The sequence below is a fragment of the Mus caroli genome, unplaced genomic scaffold (assembly GCF_978045245.1).
Source record: "Mus caroli unplaced genomic scaffold, Mus_caroli_1 scaffold_12, whole genome shotgun sequence".
In the NCBI taxonomy this organism is placed as follows: domain Eukaryota; kingdom Metazoa; phylum Chordata; class Mammalia; order Rodentia; family Muridae; genus Mus; species Mus caroli.
The window spans coordinates 119,286,169-119,309,389 of record NW_028227267.1 but is presented as its reverse complement, the minus strand read 5'-3'; the positions used below and the strand labels follow the sequence as shown (position 1 = coordinate 119,309,389).

General features: G+C 42.3%; 1 protein-coding gene across 1 annotated transcript in view; it reads right to left on the bottom strand.

Moving 5' to 3' along the window:
- Positions 1 to 9,202: 9,202 nt before the first annotated feature.
- Tm9sf2 (transmembrane 9 superfamily member 2) overlaps positions 9,203 to 23,221 on the bottom strand; it is a 50,779-nt gene continuing 36,760 nt past the window's right edge. Inside the window, exons 11-17 of the mRNA XM_021181309.3 lie at positions 22,194 to 22,313; positions 20,871 to 20,928; positions 18,887 to 19,046; positions 18,010 to 18,161; positions 16,780 to 16,891; positions 13,328 to 13,499; positions 9,203 to 9,873 (exon numbers count right to left, since the gene is read on the bottom strand). Of these exons, the coding sequence (XP_021036968.1) occupies positions 9,806 to 9,873; positions 13,328 to 13,499; positions 16,780 to 16,891; positions 18,010 to 18,161; positions 18,887 to 19,046; positions 20,871 to 20,928; positions 22,194 to 22,313 (842 nt within the window). The 3' untranslated portion in view covers positions 9,203 to 9,805. The remainder of the gene's footprint in view (positions 9,874 to 13,327; positions 13,500 to 16,779; positions 16,892 to 18,009; positions 18,162 to 18,886; positions 19,047 to 20,870; positions 20,929 to 22,193; positions 22,314 to 23,221) is intronic.

Genomic DNA, 23,221 nt, shown 5'->3' with positions numbered 1-23,221 from the left:
GGTAGCCATCTTGAATCATACAGGATGACCGCTGGAGGAGGCAAGGTGTCTTCTGTTGTTTCTCGGTACACAGACAGACAGACAGACAGACAGAGTGTGCTTATGTTGCTGACATTAGTGTCATCCAAACCAGACACATTCCTGCTTGTACAAATACCACATCTATCCCGGCCACTTAACCTGTCTCTGACCCAGGTCACAGACCTGCTGGCCTTACTGTCACCTTAACACTGCGTCTGTAAGTCCGAAGTCAATGAAACCCATTGTATTAGTCAGGGTTCTCTAGAGTCACAGAACTTATGGGTAGTCTCTATATAGTAAAGAAATTTATTGATGACTTACAGTCTGCAGTCCAACTCCCACAATGGTTCAGTAGTCGCTGTGAATGGGAGTCCAAGGATCTAGCAGTTACTCAGTCCCACACAGCAAGCAGGTGAAGGAGTGAGAGTGAGACTCCCTTCTTCCAATGTCCTTATATTGTCTCCAGCAGAAGGTGTAGCCAGATTAAAGGTGTGTGCCACCACACCCTTAATCCCAGATGGCCTTGAATTTGGAGATCTCCCTGTCTTCAAGATCTCCATACCAAGATCCAGGACAGAAACTTCTATCTCCCAGCCTCCAGATTAGGGTCACTGATGACCTTTCCAATTCTGGATTGTAGTTCATTCCTAATATAGTCAAGTTGACAACCAGGAATAGCCACTACACCCATGATCTGTGGTCTCTTATAAGGCCGTTTATCATGATCAATTCACACAGCGGACACTTAGTTTTTGCTAAAAGTATCCAAAGAAAACAATGAGACTTGTTTTTTTTTTTTAAGTCATGCTTTTCTCTTTATAATAACAAAGTAATTCATTATTGAGAAAAATCAAATACTTCAAGAACAAAAAGGAGAACTAAGACTCAGATACAAGTCTCTGAACTCGGAGATTAAGTGAGCAGGTCGAAGGACGCCAGCAGACCCCCACGAGCTAAGGAAACAGTGATTTTTGTTTTGTTTCGTTTTCTTAGTGTTTAGATGTAAAAATATACAGTTAATGTTGCAAACAGAAAGAAAGAAGGAAAAGAGGCTCTATCAAAGTGCAAATAGAAGAATGGACTAGTGGGAAGGCTCAGGTCTGACTCCGGGCAGCAAGAAGGCCACTCACAACCATCTAACTTTAGCTCCATAGGCTCCTACGCCCTCTTCTGACCTCTATGAGCACCAGGCACACCCATACACATAAAAATAAAATGAAATGATAAAGAACCGCCTTGACGTGGCAGAAAGACGGCTCCGTGAACAAAACACTTGCTGGTGAGCCTAGCAACCCGAGTCTGATCCCTGAGACTCACATGGTTCTGAAATCACGTCCCAAAAGCTGTCCACTGACACCCACATTTGGGGTTTGATGTGCACACACCCAGCATATATAGGTGCACATATACGGTAAAAAATAAAATGTAATTTACAAAATTTTAAAGATTTATTTTTTTTATTATGTACTTTATGTGGACGAATGTTCTGTTCCCATGTACACTTGCACACCAGAAGGAGACATCAGATCCCATGGGATTACAGTTATAGATGGTTGTGAGCCTCCATATGGCTGCTGGGATAGATGCTCAACCACTAAGCTGCACCCCTGCAGGAAAAACTCTTGGTGTGGTGGTGCATGCATTTAATCCCAGCACTCGGGACGCAGAGGCAGGCAGATTTCTGAGTTTGAGGCCATCCTGGTCTACAGAGTGAGTTCCAGGACAGCCAGAGCTACACAGAGAAACCCTGTCTCAAAAAAAAAAAACAAAAAAGCAAAAAACAAAACAAAACAAAACGAGCTCTGTTGACACAGTGAACTTTTTGCTTTGTGCATGTACATGGTAGAACAGCTTGTACTTAATTAACTTGTAACTTTGCATTATTTAGGAAATGTTTTTCAAATGTATACTTTTTTTCTCTTGTAATCCAAACAGGTGGTAACCATAATCTGAATTTTGCTTTTAAAAAATATATGTATCTATCTTTATTTTATGTGTATCAGAGTTTTGTCTCTATGTCTATATGTGTACTGTGTGCATGCGTGTATGTGCAGTAGGGCACTGGGTCCCCTGGAACTAGAGTTACAGATGGTTGTAAGCACCAATCAGGCCCTTATAAGACCTTGGGAAGTTGGTTTTTCTTTATGACCTTTAACGCTTTAAGGTTGCGATTATTCGTTTTGTCATTTTTTTGTACACTGTAAGCCACCGACAGCATGCCACAGATGGGCAACCTTCAAGCCATACAACTGCCCTGGGTGGTACCCATTGCGAACCTTCCAGGTATAACCATCTGTGCTCACCTCCCTTGAAACTGTCCCATTGCACACTCTGGGGTCTCTCCTTCAATTAGAGCACTTGTGTTGCAGGAGACCTAAAATGCCACGAGTTGAACCATGGTGTTAAATCCATTCTACTTACTAGTATTGTTTAAATTATTAGCCTGAAGTGCTGCCATGGCAACCAACAAGGGCAAATCAGAGAACCCTGTCCCGAAGAGCTTACTCCTAACTTCATGGTTGCTCCTGGTGGGAGGGGAATATCTAACATAATGTCATTGGAAAAGATCTTTACAATGAAGGTTTATAAGAACATTGCCAAACCAATAGCCAAGGTTCATTATTTTTAAAAAATGCTATAGCAGGGTATGGTGCACACCTTTAGTCCCAGCATTCAGGAAGTAAGGGCACACAGATCTCTGTGAGTCTGAGGTTAGCCTGGTCTACACAGTGAGTTCTAGCACAGCCAGGACTGCAAGGAGAGACCCTGTATAAAACAACAAGCAACCAAGCAAGAAGAACGCAAGAAAGCAAAAGGTTGTTGAAGGTTGTTGAGCTGGCACAGCAGGCTGGCCTGACCTGTACGCTCCCACATGGCACCTGCCCAGGATCCACAAATGAAACACACACACACACACACACACTTTTAAAGTGCCTTGGCTACCTCAAAGGCTGGGCACTCTTAAACCTTACTCTACTACCCCAGGCCCAATTAGGGAAGTGGCCAATGGCCACTTATCAGAAACCTCACATGGCCGATTGATTGGCTTTATCTCCTGCTGATCCTGTCTCCCATTCTTCTTCCTGGAGTCATGTTGATTCTGCCATTCCTCTCTGTGTCCTCAGCCTCACAACTCTAAGGGTCCCAACCCATGCCCAGCCATTGGCCATTGGCATCTTTGTTGATCATCAAAAACCAACTGGGGACAAGGACCTTTAGCATTTGGACACACAGATTCCCAATTGAATCAAAGCCTTAGAACCAATCTCCAATACTGACCACCTGAGTTCAATCAACTGTACAATTGTCCCCTTACCTGGACACACCTGCAACCTTCCCCGTGAATCAATACAAAAGTAGAGTCCCCTTGAGTCATTTTTCCGTGCCTGTGGATAGCATGCCTGTGTGTGCCAGAGGCCAGACACCAGGTGTCCTCTGTTCTCCACCTTATCTTTTTTTTTTAATATTTTTATGGTTATGATGTTTTGACTGCATATATATGAACATTACAGGCATGACTGGTATCTGCAGAGTTCAGAAGAGGGCATTAAATCGTCAGGAACTAGAGTTAAAGAGATGGTTGTGAGGGGCTGGTGAGATGGCTCAGTGGCTAAGAGCATTGACTGCTCTCCCAGAGGTCCTGAGTTCAAATCCTAGCAACCACATGGTGGCTCACAACCATCTGTAATGAGATCTGACGCCCTCTTCTGGTGTGTCTGAAAACAACTACAGTGTACTTACATGTAATAAATAAATAAATCTTTACAAAAAAAAAAAAAAAAGAGATGGTTGTGAGCCACCATGTGGGTGCTGGGAACTGGACCCAGGTCCTCTGCAAGAGCAGTAAAAGCTCTTAACCACTGGGCCATCTTCCTTCCTAGCACCTCTACTTTATTTTTTGAGACAAGGTCACTTCCTGCATCTGGAGGATCACTAACTGGCTAGCCTGGCCAAAGTGCAAAGGCCCCTGGGCTTCCTTGTCTTTGTTCTGTTCTCCTAGCATTAGGGTGACAGGCAAGCACAGCCAGCCAGCTTATGTGCATGCCAGGGATCCAAGCCCAGGCCCGCCCCCATGTGTGCACAGCAAGCACCTTACCCCTGAGCCATCTGTCTCCCCAGTCTCCTGTTGGTTTTTTCCAGTTCCTGATGAGTTTTGGTTGTGTCAGAAACAGGACAACAACAAGAAAAACAATGACACTTTCCCCAAGCGCCACAAAACAGCAACAGTGACACAAAACAGAACAAAAAGGCCCAACAACGATCTGGCCGTGGAATCCAATCCAGCGCAGAAGTCCTTGATTGGCTTTCCAGAGGCCCACCCAATGCATGATCACTGCTCTGATGTCTCAGCCAATACCAGGCTGCTTTGTTCAGTGTGACAGTTTGGCAGATCCAAGGGGGAGTCTGCTGTGACGCCTACCTCAAGGAACAGTTTTAACTTGAGTGTTGAAAGGATGCTGGCAAAACAAACAAACAAACAAACAAACCCACAGAGAGGGCTGGTGAGATGGCCTAACAGGTGAAGATGCCTGCAGCCAAGCCTAGTGATCTGAGTGACCCGGTGCCTGACAACCATCTCTCCCAAAGGTTATCCTCTCGTCTCCTTACTAGTGCTGTGGCACAGTGACCACAGGATACATACAAGTACACAAGCAGAGGGAATGGGTACATTATTCCTCTAGATGTAGCATTCTAAAAAGGAAGTGCATTGTGATGGACTGAATAGAGGCTTTCCCAACTGTCTACGCTGAAGCCTTAAATCCCAGTAGGCCCCACTGTGAGGATATTTTGAGACAGGGCTGGTAAGGAGATAACTAAGGTCAAATCACTTCACACGGGTCCTCACCCGGTTGGAGTCGTTATAACAAGGGATTTGGACTGGCATGACCAGGGATACACAGAAAGGGAAAAGGCAGTGTGGTCACCAGGGGTTAGAGTGAAGCTAGGCAGAAGAGTACCTGCCTGACTCGCTGGAGGTCCTAGGTTTGATTCCTAAGCGCTGGAAATAAAGTATTGATCACCACCAAGAAGGGCCTAGAGAACCAAGCCATCTACAGACATGAATGTACTTGATCTTGCCTGATCTTGAGAAAACCAACCTATTGACTGTGGACTGTTAGCCCCCAGTGCCAAGAAAGAAATCTGTTATTTAAGGCCACTTTCTGTTGCTTAACACCCAGTTTGTGGTATTCTACTATGGCAGCTCTATCCAATAATACATTTGAACGAAAACAGATCCATTAAAACCATTCCTAGCTTGTTTTCAGATCTGAGAACAAGACTTGGGGAGAGGCATTGGAAACCAAACCACCACACACGACACACACACACCAAACTCTCTGCTGAGTTCTACCCCAGCCTTCGTTTTTCAGCTTTAGTTTTGGGCCAGAGTTTCACTAAGTTGCTCAGGCTGACTTGAACTTCAGAAGTCCAGGAAGGTCTTTCCATCCTCGTCTCGGCCTCCGGAGTAGCTGGGAATCAGACCTTCAGCACTGTGTGCTCTGGGCACACAGAACTCTGAAGCAGGTGTGTGTGAAACACTTTGAGGTTCTTTTCTGGTCATTATAATAAATACCCTAATGCATTATAATAAATGGTGTAGCAGGATTGAAGCTGAACAGTGGTGTAGGTCCATAAATACTTCTGTGTGTCTTACAGTGTTAACACTCAGTCTATGTTTGTTACACTATTGTGAAGGCTTTTTCCAAATTCCTAAATCAAAGAACTCATGAGCACATATAGTGTGGTGTGGCTGGGGTGCCACAGAGGTCAGCTGTAGCACAGGGTGCACACACTTGAGGCCTGTTCTGTAGATGTGATGTGAGGAACAGGTGATGAGCCAGCTGGCTGCTGATGTCCTAGGAGGTGCCACACAGGTCCCAGTGGTAGAGGTTGCTAAGAAGAGACCGAAGTTTAGGTTCGAGGCACAGGAGACCTCTGCAGTACTTCCAGCAGAATACTAAGGATGTAACAAGATCGCAGAGGGAAGGAGGAAAAAAAGAGAAAGAGTGGATCAGAGTGCTTTTGTGTTGTTGTTCAAGCCAAGCAGAAAAGTGTAACTGGCTATTCCTGGTTGTCAACTTGACTATATCTGGAATGAACTACAATCCAGAACTGGAGGGCTCACCTGTGATCCAGATCTTGAGGCCGGAAGACACGTTTTTGACCTGGATCTTGGCGTGGAGATCTTGAGGCATCGTGACCATGAAAAGCTTAAGCCCAGGGAAGGTAGTACACTTTAGTCCCAGGAGACTGAGACAAGGGGATCTCTTGTTTGTCAGCCTAGGACAAAACAAGTCCCAAATCCAGCCATGATGGCACACACCTTTAACCTGGGCCACACCTTCTGCTGGAGACCTCCATAAGGACATTGGCAGAAGGAAGGTTTGCTCTTGGCTTGCATTTACTTGCCAGCACATCTATTAGAATCCACGTCTACGGAAGACCAGCTGAAACAACTAGCCTCATGGAACTGACCAACTACTAGATCCTTGGACTTCCCGTTCACAGCTGACCATTGTTGGGGTAGTTGGACTACAGACTGTAAATAGTCATAACAAGCTCCCTTAATACAGAGACATTCCGTCGGGCGTGGTGGCGCACGCCTTTAATCCCAGCTCTTGAGAGGCAGAGTCAGGCGGATTTCTGAGTTCGAGGCCAGCTTGGTCTACAAAGTGTGTTCCAGGACAGTCAGGGCTACAGAGAAACCCTGTCTTGAAAAACCAAAAATATAAAAAAATACAGAGACATTCCATAAGTTCTGTAGCTCTAGAGAACCCTGACTAATACAGTAGGCATATTTTAAAACAGCCAGGAAAAGCATTGAAGACAGAGAAGAAAACAATGGGGGACAAGGAAGAGTCTTTCAGAGGCAGCAGACAGCCTGAAAGGTTGGCAAACTTCATGCAATGCTGGGCATGAAGATGGACTGCAAAGATTCACAACAGTGCTCAGCCAGCCACACAAAATGGCTACATTAGAGAAGACCTAGGGAGAAAAAAAGGAATGTGTCAAGCATACCAGCAGGAACATCCCTCACTCAGCTGTCCCCAGGTCCTTACAAATGTGTGGTTCCCTTCACAAAAGCTTTTAGACAGGATAACTCAGGGGCTCCCACCACCCATAAAGGGTCTGCGAGTACTGTGGGTTCACCAGCACAGTCACCAGCATTGGGTCCTCAGAGGGAGATCTTCAGCTCACCCCTGCAGTTGGCTTTCCCCACTGCCCTTCATTAGTTCCTTGCCATTTTCTCTTCACAAAGATCCCTCTGTGGTTTTGGGAGGGTAGAGAGGACTATGTATGATGCAACCTCATATTCTGGTCTTGAACTCACAGGAATCCTTTTGTTTCAACTCCCCAATGGCTGGGACAAGCATGATTGACCTTGCCTGCCCTTCTTCCCCACCCCCAAATTATTTTAGGTACATTGGTATTTTGACTGCATGTATGTCTGTGTGAGGGTGTTAGATCCCCTGGAACTGGAGTTTACTGATAGTGGTTGCTGGGAATTGCAACTGAGTCCTCTGGAAGAGCAGCCAGTGCTCTTTACCATGGAGCCAGCTCTCCAGCACCACCAACCCGCTAACTTTTTTAAAGGTTTATATTTATCTGTTTATGCACAAGAGTGCAGGTGTCTGTAGAGGCCAGAGGAAGGATCCACAACAGGTGGTTGTGAGCCATCTCTTCTCCTTCAAATTTTCTTGCAATACTTTTACGAGTTAAACATTCGTAATCTGAAAACCTAAAATCCAAATTGTGTGTGTGCTAGGAACCTAAACGAGGGCCTCAGTGCATGTTGGGCAAGCACTCCACCATTAAGCTCCCCACAACCCCCAACTCAGAACTTCAAACGTTTACAACACTTAGTTTTGGGTTTGAGGCTTTGAGGTTAAGGAGTTTCAACTGGATAAAGTTGATACAAGCACTCTTAAATCTGAAACGTTCTGTTCCCAAGCACTCTAGACAGAGGATACTAGACCTATGTATTTCATTTCTTTCCTCGAGTGTGTGTGTGGAATGTGGCTGGTTTATAAAGAACAAAGGAAGACCAAAACAGCTAATCAACTGTATTGAATCCTGATTGTTCACTGTAGCAAAGCTGAAGCAAACTTTGGACCAATAAGATCAACCTGGCTTCTAAATGGAGAGCTTGCAGATCAGGCCAGGTTTGGTCAACCGGCCTATTCAAAGGTACCACCAGTTACAGTGCAAAGAAGAGAGCAGTACTGAGAACTCTTAAGTACACTAAAGCTTCACTGAGCCTCAAAACCAGCAGGCTGCTTGGTTGTGAGACAGGGTCTCAATATACATACTGTACATTAGTAACCCTGACCAGCCTGTCTCCAGTGTTCCGTGCCTCACTTTCCCAGGCTGGGATTCAAATGTGCACCTGGCCCAACTGTTGTGGAAAATCTCTTCAATGTGAGGAGATCTTAGCTCAGTTTAAAGGAAGTGTCTGATCTTTTCTTGTAAGCAGGTAAAAGTGAAGCCATCAATAAAAGGCGTTTTGATGAAGATCTGTCTGACACCACCGTCATTTGTCAGCTTTCCATGTGAACTGGTTCAAACTTGCCAGATGTAAGAAAGTGATTAGCGAGCTCCTCATCTAGGACAAGAATTATCTGTGAAACCCACTGCAATCATGAGGTAACAAATGCTAATGTGCAGACCAGAGAGCCTAACCCATGCTGTGTGCAAGGACAGGGTTGAGTCTGTAATCCAGGGGGGCCTCCAATTCACTGTGCAGCCCAGAGGGACAAACATCATCCTTACGCCTCACCTTCCAAATTAGAGGTATTACAAAGGTGTGCTCCTATATCCTGATGACTTAAAAAATTACTACACTTTGGAAAGTCTACAATGTAAATTTTTAATAGTAACAATATAAGGCCTGCATTTAAGTTCTAAATGTGTCATTTATCTGACCAGACAGGCATGACTCCAATTTTTATCATTCCTTCAGAGTGAAAATTCAGACTTGACAAAGCCCAAAAGTTTCACTTAAGTGGAAATAAGAAGTGTGTATCCACAGTATTCAATATCATCTGATAAAATAGTACAGTGGCCAGGAAACAGGAAGTGTGTATGCACAGTATTCAATATCATCTGATAAGATAGTACCGTGGCCAGCACATTTATATTCACAGAGTTTTCTTAAATATGCAGGGAGTGATACAATGAAGACATTTTTACAATATTTATTAAGATAACAAATTTATAAATTCAAAGACTCAGAGGCACATAGTTTAAAAGGCCAATACCATGGGAATAATGAAGTCAACACAGAAAAGTAAGAAGATATGAACAATTATAACCAATACAAGATTTTTAAAAGCCACATTCCCCCCAGTGAACATGTCATAGGAATCATCCTTCAAAATTACCATGATAAAAAGTTATTTCCTTCAAAGAAAAATAATTCTTTCCACCTACCGAGTCTAGAAAATCCTATTTACAATCAACTGTCCAGTCTTTCATCAGTATTATGGCCTCCTATAATCTGCCATTAGAAGTATTGAAAAGTTTATAGCTATCGTATTTACAAATGCACATAATATTTAAATCTGCTCTTCACTGAGAACAACTGAATATATACTTAATCCAATCACAATACAAATGCTTTAGTGTTGAAACACATCTTGTAGGTACAGGCGCATGGGAAGTATGTTGTTTCTGAAGAATTACTAGGCCAATAAGTCTGAGAAAACTCAAGGTAGTCACAAAACAGGTCTTTGTGGATGAAGCTTTAGTTTATTTCTGTTTTAACTGGACACACTGGGCTTCTTCAGTCAACTTTCACCACACTGTATATTTTGGTAACAAACCAAAAGCATGCAAAGAAGCCAATTGTTCCTAGAAAAGAAAACACACAGGTTCATCATCACTTTACATTAAAAACAAAACAAAAAAACCAAACCCACGTGTAAAATGACCAGTTCTTTTAAAAAGAACTTTTAAAAGTTCTTTTAAACTCTTGTGAGACAGAAATGTAATACAGCTCTGTGAGCTGTTTTGAAGAATATAAAACCACTTAAATTCCTTACAAAAACAATTAGAATTTCTTATAAGATTATCCAAATTTTCCATAGTACACATTATCTAACACCCCCCCTCCGTTGTTTTTGTTTTTTTTTTTTTTTGAGACAGGGTTTCTCTGTGCAGCCCTGGCTATCCTGGATCTCACTCTATAGATCAGCCCGCCTCTCCCTCCTGAGTGCTAGGATCAAGGGCATGCGTGTGCCACCACTGCTTGGGTCTTTTCGCTTACGTGCATCACTGAGTTAAAAAATGAAAGCATGTCCACACTGTGATTCCCATTTAAGATTTTTTTTTTTCAATCACAAAATGGAACTGCTACCATTTTTCTGCCAGACAGACTGACAGGATAATTAGATGGATATTTCAAACTATAGTTGCTAAAAATTAGTGGTATTCAATGTGTAGTAAGAGAACCCAGAAGCTTCTGCAATATATGCAAGTGATGCAAGCAGGGTAAGAACAAAGCGCCCAGCACACAGCACTCGGCCGTAACACTGTGCATGGTGAAAAGTTAACCACATGTCTAAGTCCACTGCTTCTTTTGTGGTTGAAGTGGGCTTGAAGACAGCCTGTGAAATAAGCAAGCACGTACTCTACCACTCGGCTGCACTCTCAGCTACACACACACACACACACACACACACACACACACACACAGCCTTTTTTTCCCTAACAGTCTTGCTAAGTTATCCAGGTGGGTCCTGAACTTCTAAGTAGATAGAATTATAGGCCTGTACCACTACCCCACTCCAAATCCATTTCCTGATCAACCAACCACATTAGAGAGATGTCACCACTAGTCTGCTACATGGAAACCATGTGCCTTCATTTTAAGCTACCTTCATCAGCCTCGCAAAGCTCAATGAGTCTTGTCAGAAGTGTGGCCAAGGGGGCTGGTGAGATGGCTCAGTGGGTAAGAGCACCCGACTACTCTTCCAAAGGTCCAGAGTTCAAATCCCAGCAACCACATGGTGGCTCACAACCATCTGTAATGAAATCTGACTCCCTCTTCTGGAGTGTCTGAAGACAGTGACAGTGTACTTACATATAATAAATAAATAAATAAATAAATAAATAAAATCTTTAAAAAAAAAAAAAAAAAAGAAGTGTGGCCAAAATCCAATCGATTTTGTCTATTGTGACCTTGTGTGTGGGTGTTTAACAGAGAGCAGAGTGAGTTTTCTCCTTCCTCACTGGTTCTGAGGATCGGACTTAGGCTGTCAGGTCTGAGCCCAAGGGTTTCTAACCTGAGGTACTTCACCAGCCACAACAAAAGCTCTTTAACAGCTGTGACTATACAGCAGTGGTTCTAAACCTATGAATTGTGACTTCTTTGGGTCACATGAGATATCCTACATATCAGATATTCATAACAGAAAAATTAGTTATGAAGTAGCTATGAAATACTTGTATGGTTGAGGATCATCGTAACATGAGGACTGTATTAAGGGGTCACAGCATTAGGAATGTTGAGAACAACTTCTATGTGGAATGAAGTAGCTATGAAATACTTGTATGGTTGAGGATCATCGTAACATGAGGACTGTATTAAGGGGTCACAGCATTAGGAATGTTGAGAACAACTTCTATGTGGAATAGTGCAATTGAAATGGCAGTGTGAAAAATTCTGGCAACAATAATGTGTAACGAACAATTACTTCAGGATCAACACGTGATGAATCTGAGCTGTTCCAGCAGCACTCATCTGTGCTGGACCACACTCACCGCAGCCTTGAACACAGAGCATGCTCACAGCATCACACATGCCACAGACCACCAGTCAACACTGCCTCAGATACCCAGCTCAGATTCCAGATTCCAGCAGGCATGAACTACAGTGCCTTTAATGTATGTAACAGTTATTTCATTGTGGAAACAAAGACCTTTACTCTTTTCTAACCATTATTTCTCATCATATATCATGTAGGTGGATCTTAGGATTACAGCATGTTAGACAAACAAGCACATCTAGTCAATCAAATTTTCTTTAAAGATTCCATTTTATTATTTTTAAGATCACGTGTTCATGCATGGGCATGCACAGATGCCCTATGACACAGGGGAAGTAAGTCGGAGCTACAATTGCAGGTGGTTGTGAGTCACCTAACATGGGTTCCAGGATCTAAACTCAGGTCCTCTGAGGAGTAGTACGTGCTTTTTAACCACAGAGCACTCTTTCTGGTCTCTGCAAAGTTGTTTAATCTTTAATAAATGGTTAAATTATACACCAAACAATTATTTTAAAATAATGTTCCTTATTATTAATCAGCAAGTGTTTAATTTGTATACCCATCTTAAAGCTGTAAAGCAGGGGGCACGGAAATGTCCTCCAGTGGAAAAGCTTAACCCACTCTTGCGCTTAGTAAGCGTCAATTCCGACTCTGCCCTGCAGGAGCAGTGTACACACCGCAAAACTGCCAGCGCACTGTGACACTGTAAACCATTGCAAACCTGTTTAACAAACTATGTTCCTTAGGAAATGCCCAACATGTAAGGTACAGACCCATACACTCAAGGACCCATGTGCCCCTGTGAGCAGCTTCTGCTTCATATCCCTTCTGGTTTTCATCATTATTTTAAATGTAATACACAAAAAAAGTACTCAAGATTTTCTACATCTACACACAGTATTGGGGACAGATCTGGGAGGTTATTAATGTGATATGTGCATCCTTACACTGGAATGTGTTGAGAACTGGTTATGTGTGGGCTGTGTGCTGGTGGAAGGGCTCAAGATCACCTTTTGGATCAGGAAAAGGCTTGAGAGAGGCCAGGCTTCATGTCACAGACCAAATGATGACAACAGACGCATTCATCACTGCCCTGGAGCCTACGAAACACACTGCACCCATTCTGAAAGGGGCCTTTCCTTAGATTACAGGGAGTTATTTCTGCTATGTAAACAAATTGGCTTTAAATAAAAAGGGGGTTGGTTTGGAATTCTCAAGCACACATAGGCTCAGCTCATTTGGATAAAAAAAGCCCATAGCCAGATCCCTTCTACAGAGCAAAGCGCCCTCTTACACGGAGAGCACTGCTGCTCTACCGGTCACGCAGCAGCCTCACAGGGCACCAAGACACACAGCTAAGCTGTTCTGATGTGTGACTTTGATTCCGTTTTTTGCATTTTCACTTTCACCTAAGCCGCAACATAACAAATAATGCTGAGCTGGGCTGATGATTCCATAAAGGGGCAGTGGGTAGCAGAAACATTCATAAAGGAAAAATACATTTATGGAAAACTTACCGGGAATCATTTGCATCTTACCTGTAAAAAGGAAGAAGATCAAAACCATTATCATAGTGTAACCGAAGTACAGGATTGTACTTGCTGTCCCCGTGATCTGCAGTTTGGAGAAGAAGTAGTGTATGGCGTATATCAGGAAGTAAACAGCTGTGAAGCCGCTGGTGAGGAAGGACCGCCACTGCCAATGGTAATCCTGGAGGGGAAGGACAGGGCCAGAGTTACTTCCTGATGCCGGCAGCACGGAGCTGAGTCATCACCCAGAAGCTCCAACTTCATTTCTGCACAGTTCTAGGTGCTGGCCAACTGAACGCTGCATTTCCCACTTCATTCAAGGTGCTAAGAGGCACACTTCTATTTGTTGCATAGCTACCTAAAATCTGACTAAACATCTGTGAGAAAATATTCAATAATTTATGATTAATAATAAAAGATCAGACTATACTTGAAAGGTTATGGTTCTGAAGGAAAAGCAATATACAGAACCCTTAGATGATTCAAAATTAATATTCACTGTATTAAAGTTCAGTCAACTCCACATGACAGCAATTTTCTATCAAGGCCTGGTTGGGATTTATTTCCAATTACGACTCATATAATTTCAACGAGGTAGGTGATTAAGACACAGCTATTCTTGCCTTTTACATAAAGTGGATTTTAGCACAGCAGAACATCTTTTTTAAAAAAAGAAAGAGGAAACTTCCCAATCTCTGCTACAATTTGGGAATATGTGAAAAAAATACCATACTTTAAAAAGCAAGCAGCTGAGTACATCTATAATCCCAACACCTAGGAGGCTAAGGACAGCTTCACTATGTGGTGCATCCAGGCTAGCCTGGGCTATAGTGAGATAATGCCAAAAAGCAAAAAGCAAAACCACCATAAACAAAATAAGCAAAACAAGATCAGGAAAAAAACATACATAAATAAAACCCTACTGTAGCTAACTGATGAGTCCATCCATGTTTTAGAGAATTAACACTTACACACAAAACCAGGCAAGGGCAAGAATGCACATGTGTGTGTGGTACTGACAACTGAATCCAGCCAGGGCTTCTACATACTAGGTGCACACTCTATGTCAGAGCGACAGTCCAGCCCAGGTGTGTTTCTATATACCAACCAAGGACAAACTCAAAGGGGACACAAAAATACCTAAGTACGTTTTTGCCAATGATCTGAAACATTTACATGACAAAAAGTGTAAACATCGAGACAAAAGACAGAAACCTACACAGACAGAGAAGACATACTTCGTCTGTGAGTCAGAAAACTTAACAAATAAGATGCTAGCATTCTCCACAAGAACCTGGACCAATGCAGACACTATCAACAGTGTGAAGAGGTCCAGGGCTCAGCTGGCACAGGCTAAGCTCTAGTCCTCAGAGTTCAGACTAGCCTTGTCCAGGGATTAGGCTGCGGAGTGACAGAAGGCATGAACATGTATCTGCAAACATCAGGTGAGCTAACCTGGAAAACTAACGGCTGCTCTGGGAAGGAAATCAGGAAAGTGAGTAGTAGTACTGTATGGAAGACACTATCAGAAAAAAGGCCTCGTGTCCAGAACATATACAAGACAACCAGTCCGATTTAAAAACAGTTACCAAAGACAAAGTGTTCCCTATGTAAGATGCTCAATACCATCAGTCACTAAACACACAGATCAAAGTGAGCTAGCACTACATGATCACTACACAGCCTCAGCAAGGAGCCAAGGAGACAGAGAAATAAGAGCTGATGAAGATTTAGAGAACAAAAAAGTGTACATTGCTGGTGGAAACATAAAATGCAGCCCTCAGGACTTGAAGCAAAGAATCAAAAGCAACTCAAAAGAGCATCCAAAAGGAACTAAAACTTATTTAAACACTTGGTGGGTATTCACAGAAGCATCATAACAGCCACGGGTAGAAAAGACTCACATGCCCACCAGTGGATAAATGTATGCATGAATATCACACACACACAACAAAATATTATCCCATCACAAAAGCACTGAAATATGCTACAGTAGAACCCTTAAAAGTATATCCTATGCTTTTTATTATTATTTTTTAAATTCATGTATAATTACTGCACATGTCTGGTTGTGTGTGGGGACTTGGATGTGCTAAAGCACATGTGTAGAGATCAGAGGACAACGGTGTGGAGTGGGTTTGCTTTTCCAAGTAACGACTGGTGTTTCAGGAACTGAACGCAAGTTGTCAGGCTGAGCCATCTCTATGGCTCCAGAATCTTTTCTGCTTAAAGAGATCTCACTTTGTAGCTCAGGCTGGCTTTCAACTCTTGACTCCTCCTGCCTCAACCTCTGAGTTCTGGGATCACAGACACATGCTACCATGCGCTCCTCTCTTTTAAAGACAGAAAGCAGACTAAGGCTTGTCAGGGTCAGGGAAAAAGGGAAACAGACAGTCACTGCTTATGGGGTTTCTATGAGGAGAGAGTGAAATTATTTCAGAATCAGACAAGAGAGTTGCACAAAACATGCTAAGTGACAGTCATTTTTTTTAACTTTAAAGTGTAAATTTAACTTAAATGTAAAATAAAACCAAATCCAAAAAGCAAACAAGAGCAGCAAAAACAAAACCCCCCAAATAAAGCAGAAAACCAACTCAGTCTCACAGATTTTATCTGTAGAGAAGAAAGAATAGACTTGATGATCCGACAGGCACGTCAAAGCTGTGGCTGTGAGCTACAAGGATAGTCACACCTGCAGCCCTTTATAAAATGGTAGACTCAAGAGGGGAGACAATATGAGGAACTGAAACGATGGTTCTTGAGCTTTGGTCATGACACAGAGCTGCAATGTCAAAAGGCGTCTGGACACTCCATCTCTGGTACAGCGATGTTATCACTGTGGCGTTGCCATAAACTATAACTCATTGCAATGCAACCATTGAAACTTTTCGATGAACTTTGCTTACCTTTTTTAGAGATTGTGTGTGTGTGTGTGTGTGTGTGTGTGTGTGTGTGTGTGCGCCGACCTGTCTGAATCTTTTCCACCTGTGTGCAGGTGTCTACGGAGGCCAGAAGAGGACATAACATCCCACTGGGCCATCTTTCCAGTCCCCAACTATCTATTTTTACCAACTTTTTATAACCTAGAAATACCTATAAGAATATTAATTTCAAATCAGTCATAAAAAGCAGTGAAAATTCAGTACAATATACTATTTTTGGGAAATGAGCATTCTAGAATCGTCACTGATAATCTTTAAATAAACACAGTGAACAAGACTATGACCCTGATTCAATCCTAAAGAAGTCTTCCTTTGGATGGGATGAGGAACAGGGGGTGGGGGTGGGGATCGGGAGGGAGGGAGGGAGCAATGACTGGAATGTAAACAAATAAAATAATTTTAAAACAGTCTTTTGACTGTGGATAAAAGTCAATTTCTTTGATAATAAACATATATGTAGAAAAATACCAAAGTTATAATACTACCTATAAATTAACATTGAACACTGCTAATACATACCTCTGCACATAGGTGAAAATAGCAAAGAAGTATAGTTGCTTCCGAACAGGTAATAACCAAAATGATAAACACCAGAAACAGGAAGCCAAACATGTAATACATCTGGTGGGACCTGTAATCAAACATGTCGGGACACAGTGATAAAAATATTTCGACACAATAAATGACATATTGTTCATTCTGCTGTCAACTAGGAAGGATTTTCTTTTTTTCCTCTCTCAACAAATCAAACAAAGTAATTTTTTTTGATGACGAAGAAGGTTGAGACAAGGAAGGATAAGGTGGCGCTGCCGTCACATTTTAGCCTCCTGTTGAGGTAGACCCTGAAATTACTATTCAGGTAAATATAGCAACCCTGTTTACCTGCTAGTGAGTCAGAAGTGTTAAAAAAAAAAAAAAACACAATGGAAAGCCAGTTTAAAGTAGGAAAGAAACCAAATTAGTGTATAAGGTTTTAGAATTTGGAAAACTACTAAAGTAACTGGGGAAGAAAGATATTCTAAACGTTTACAAAGCTCATAATTATTCCAAGTTCAAGCTACCTGAGATCTTGGCACAACTGTAGTACATGTCCATAGGACTGAAGGTGATTATAACAAACTACCCACCCCTACTTAAACACAATACAACAGAGAGGCTCAAACTACAACAATTCTTCCTAGTGTGGTGGCACATACTTTTTTTTTTTTTTTTTTTTTTTTACTTGTCACTTGGAAGGCAGAGGATCTCTGTGAGTTCAAGCCTAGCCTGGTTTACAGAGCAAGTTTCAGGCCAGCCGGGGATACATACATAGAGAGGCTCTACTTCAAAAAAGACTTTCACACAGGAATGAGAAACAGTGAACACAGGTGCTGGGTGATTGTATAAACCTTCCAGGTCATGGAAACCAGCCTTCTTTCCAACTTCTAACCTCCTCCAATGAGCTATCAGCTGCTTCTCTCTGCAGCAGTACAGCTACTTAAGAACATGGGGTGGCAAAGACTTGGGCTGATATAATCACTCAACCTCCAAATACTCATTTTTTCCCTCTGGAAGATGAGGACAGAATCCTGAAAGCTATAAAAGAATTAACAACAAGAAGAAACAAAGCCTTCAATGAGTGCTAGCTATTATCATTACCCTACTTTTTCCCAGAGAGAGAACCTGACGTTTACTTTTATAACCTGTAAAACTCAACAGCGGCTCTGCACACAATGTAATGAGGGTAAGAGGACTTTGTCTTCAGCTTACCAAATGCTATTCAGAATGAAGAAAAGCTGTATAAAGATGCAGCCAAAAGGCAAAATCCCCCCCATGATGATACCAGGCAAAGGCTTTGTGTAGAACGACTGCTCAGGGATCTGACGAGGAATCTGATTGGTTCGAACTGGGTGTTCAATGGCCTGCAGCCAAGAGAGGGGGAAAAGGATCTATAATTAGCTGTTAATATATTGTGAAGTTTTTCTTAGTTTCTGTATTAATAATAACTGGATTGGACACGGAAAGTTTACTTAAGTCATCAAATTGAAACATGTAACTGGAAGCAATGACTCAGACATTGATCGGTAAAACACTTGGTCAGCCTTCTGGAACAGGCCAAGGTTTTCTCTAGTAGTCATATACTGACTAACAGCTTTACACAAAGCAAGAAATAGAACATAGTGTGGCATTAACAAGGCAAACTCTGGATTTTCAGGGTTTTCATTTTCATTATATACTTGTTGAAAGATATTACTTGGTCCTGCAATTAAAAAAAATTTTTTTATACTGGGAAATGAGCAAGAATATCTTCCCTACCCTCCACCCCCCAATTCACCGGTTTAAGAACATAAGGAGAAAATACTACAAACAAAAAATAAAACCGAAGAAACATATTTCAGGTGTGGTGGTGCATGCCTGTCCTCAGAATTCTGAAGGTGGAAGTGAAAAAAAAAAAAAATCAGGATACAGAGAAACTTGTCTTTAAAAACCCAACACTCCTAAAAACTATTACTTCGTGAACTGGTTTTGAAGCCCCAATCTTAAAGGTAAGTTTATAGCTATGACATTTTAATAGCATCTTTTAAGGCAGAATATATTAACTTACTCAGCTAAACCCCCTGAAATAAGTTAGCACCTATGAACTTACATTCTTCTTAAAGCCAAAGTATGCACCAATAAACGTCAAAGGCACAGATATGCAGAACCAGAGGGCCAAGATGGCAACCAGGGTGCCAAAAGGAATGGCTGCTGAAGAGCCTTCTCCCCAGAGGATTAGATTCATGATAAAGAAGTCAGCAAACACAATCCTAAAAGACATGGTCAAACACAATTGAAGCAGGGATAGTGTCCTATGACTTGTATTACAGCTTTAGTGACTTAGGTAGAGAATAAAAAAGGAGGTAGAATTTCTAAGTCACAGGTTACACATAATTTAAAACTTTACTACAAACTACAAAATTGCTTTTTTGGCTGCTTTGTCCAATTTAAACTCCAACCAGCAGCTGATGAGAGCTGCCTTTCTGCACACTTTCACCACAGTTAGATCTGTTGAAACTTGCATGCCTATGGACAACTGCAGTGAGCATCTGGCACTTGCTGGCTCTGGTATCACTTCTGCGCTTGCTAGCTAGGCCCCCTGCTCACTGTTCATTTGGGCTGCATGTTTTGTGCATTATTTCTATACTCTAGTCACTAATTCCTGCTAAGCATGGCCCTCCCCTGTGCTTTTATGAATTTAAACATCTAAATGTGTGCAGTTATACTTTCAGCAAGGCTCTGAGTACACTTCTCAATTAGCAACTCATGCCTCGGATGAACAGCACTTCCTATGATACTGCTACTCCGGTACTCATCAAAGCTTCCCGATATATTTTTTAGAACAAGGATGCTATTCACAAAATACATACATTACACTGTTTTTCTATTCTGGGGTTCAAACCTACATCCCCTCATGCAAAACTTAGCATATATATGGATATAGGTTTGATCCCCAGCATAGAAAAAAAAGCTTTGAGCAGTTGCAGCAAGCCACGCTCTTTATGAATCTGAGGAGGGTTATTAGAAATGGCTTAGAGCAGGACGTGTGCAGGATGGGGTACGATGACCACAAAGGAAGACACCAACAACCCTGACAATGGTTTCCAGATCTGAACATGGGAATGCCACTGTAAATTTCAGCAAACCAATGAGAAACAGTATCATGACAGTTTACTCTCCAAATGTGTGCATAGCAAATGAGAACAGGAGTGGAGACTGTCTTCTCAAGACACTCTCGCTGGGGATGGAAAAAACAGTCCCTTACAGGGAAGACAATCATGGGACTCATGGGACGGAAGCTCTTTTCACAAGCTAGGAGAGCTAAGCACATTCCCAGGCTAAAGAACCATCTGCACAGACACATCAGCTGGGACAACAGGACATGTCAGAAACTCGGGACGACTGAACGGCAAGGTCCTCACGGAGCCTGACAGGAAAATCTTGGTAAGCAGGTCACTTCTTGAGGGAGCATTTGCTTCCAATGCAGGTCTATGAAGATACTGGTTATTAGCAGGACCCTGGTTTTGGCCTGCCAGTGAACAGCCCTGTCTGTCAGAATCTTGCTGTGCGCTCTTCATTGTTACCGTCTGTACAGTGGCCAGTTTCTGTCTAACAGAAATTCTGAGATTATGGAAGATACTAGATGAGATCTGAAGCACTCCTCAAGAAAGCTAAGGTTGCTTTGATTTGTGGTGTTTGTTAAGTTTTGGGGCATGTCACTATACATAATGGAATATACCAAAATACTGGCAATACACCTGGCCCGCCTGGGCATCTTTCAGGGGGGAACCTGTCATCAGGTCAAAAGCTTTAATGTAACCTGTATGGCAACATGTCAGAACAATTGCGGCAGACTGAGACAGAACAATGTTTGCCAAGGGAGGTGCTAGCTTTTCTCCCTCAGATACAACTAAAAGTTATATGATTTACATCCATATAAGGTACATGGTGTCATTTAGCACATGTTTACTAAGATTCATATTAATAACTCTCTTCAAAAACTTTTCTTAGGTACCTGACTTACAGATGTAAGGAACTGAAAAGGTTGGGGGAATAAGAGATGATTATTAAGAATTACTAAGAAATTCACTTACCCGGGACAAAGAAATGATGTCAATAAAACATTTGTTTTCCACTTTTCACCACCAAAGGCTAAAGAAGAAAAAACAGGTGTAAGCACAGATTTTTCTTTAAAGAAAACCAAGTACCACAATCCAGATGTTTGTCAGGCAGAATGAGCAGCTCACAAGGAAGTGACTTTTGCACATACTCCATGATGCCCATTATCAAATGGCCTACGGTGCACGGACAGGTCCAGACTTAAAGACTGCAGGGACTTGTGAGGGGTGGAGAGACATTAGTAGGAGAAGGTCTAGGAGGGAGTAATATGAATGGAGAGAGAGGCATAAATGAGCAAGCCACTTAGGAACCGAATGAAAGCCTCTGTGGCTGAAAATAAGGCTTGCATGATAGGCAGACCAACTGTATCTCATGTATTAAAATACATATGACCACGCTGATCCCATGTCCTTCAGGAAAGAGTACAACAAGAAGAGTAAGAAAGAACTTGGGACGGAACCCTGAACCCTAACCACTCCCCTAAACAGGGCCTGAGGGGATCAAGTCTAGCTAATATTCCTACTTCAGTCTGAGGTCTCCCAACCCTTATCTTAAGGTTACCCGGGCAACTTTCCAGTGTTTCACTTCAAATATTGTTCCTATCAGTAGACCACAGGGAACTAAAAACAGGCCTTCAGCAGCATGCCCTAAGCAAGGTCAACTGCTATTCTCTGGCCTTATCACACTAAGTCCTAGCCACCAACTACACCTGTGGCTCTAACTCTCTAACTCTGCTTTACTTCTGAAGAGTAAGAGTGGAAGACACAGGGCTGGAGAGATGGGCCAGTGTTTAAGAGCACTGACTGGTTTTCCAGGGGTCCCAAGTTCAATTCCCAGCAACCACATGGTGGCTCAAAACCACCTGTAACAAGATCTGATTCCCTCTGCTGGTGTGTCTGAAGAGAACAACAGTGTACTCACATACATAGAAGACACATCAACGAATGACATGACACATTACTTCCTCCAGGGACCCCCAAACAGTGACATCTTTGTTTAGTTTATGAATGTTAACCTGATATGCTGCTTTGCCTAGCCCAAAAAGCTAAAGCTTTAAAAGAAAAAGGGGAAGAGGACAGCAATAAGCAGCATCACAACCATTTATACAAATGCACTGTCAAAGCTTTTTGAGATCAATCTAGAACAGTCACCCATATAACAAAGAAACCACTCTCAGGCTTGTCTCCAGAAACCTCTGGATAGCTATCCAGGGAGTGCCTACTTGTGCCCTTCATCCACCCGGGTTCAGAACCACAATGGAGACAGACTCAATTCCAATCACCACGGCTTTTACTTACACTTGTAGAATCTGGCAGCAACATAGCCAGCAGGTGTGCCCAGTAGCACCCACAAGACCACAGCACATGTCATCAGGGCTCCTCGATTGGCAGGGGACAAGAATCCCAGACATGCAAAAACTAAGAAGTAAGCATGCAGAGTTGTAAATGTTACCACATGGCTTCCTTTCTATGAAATGACAGAATACTTCACATTGCATGAATGTGATCATGCACAAAGTAAACTTTATTGGGAATCTCTAGAGGGAGGCCAGAAGAGTCTATATATCTAGGCAGTTCCTAATAAATGCTAGAGTGGAACTCAAGAGCTAATTCTGGGCTGAGTCCCTCTGGCTCTCTGGTAGCATCATGCTAGCTAAGCCTCTGGCATATTCAGGGACTTATTCTCCAGGCCTTCCTTCCTGCTTTAGTCTAATATTCTTATAGCCCTAGCCCTATCTCCCTCACAGTAAAATAACAACAGCAAGCACTACCCGGTCTTCAAAACAAGCCTAGCGACCTGAGTGCAGATCCTAAAGGTATGGACCGCGGCTTTCAAACTTACTCAGATGCCAGGCATTTAGAAACAAGTAACTCCTGTTATAAAATTATACAATAATCTTACTAACAGACAGTAACTCCAGCACTGTTCACAGTGGCTTGCACTGTATCCTAGCACTAGGAGGCAGGAACAGGGAAACCACTGTGAATTTGAGGGCAGCCTAGTCTACACACTAGGATTCCAAGCTAGCTCAGGATACAGGATAAGGAACTAAAGGTAAGACAGGAAGTTTCTGTACTGTTTTCTCTTGTAGAAGATTTAGGAAGTAAGACTTCTTTTTTCTAGCAATGTTCCATAACTACGGGGGTCTCTTTGAACCACCTGAGAATCTTGAGAGATTTTATTGCAGAAAGTTTTATCAGTGAGATAGATCTTTAGGGGAACTGGTCTCTTTGTCTCAAAAAAGTAAAGCTAAACAAAAGACTACATACTCTATTACATATTTGACCTTTATCCAAACAAGAGCATATGTTCCCTAGAAAACTTG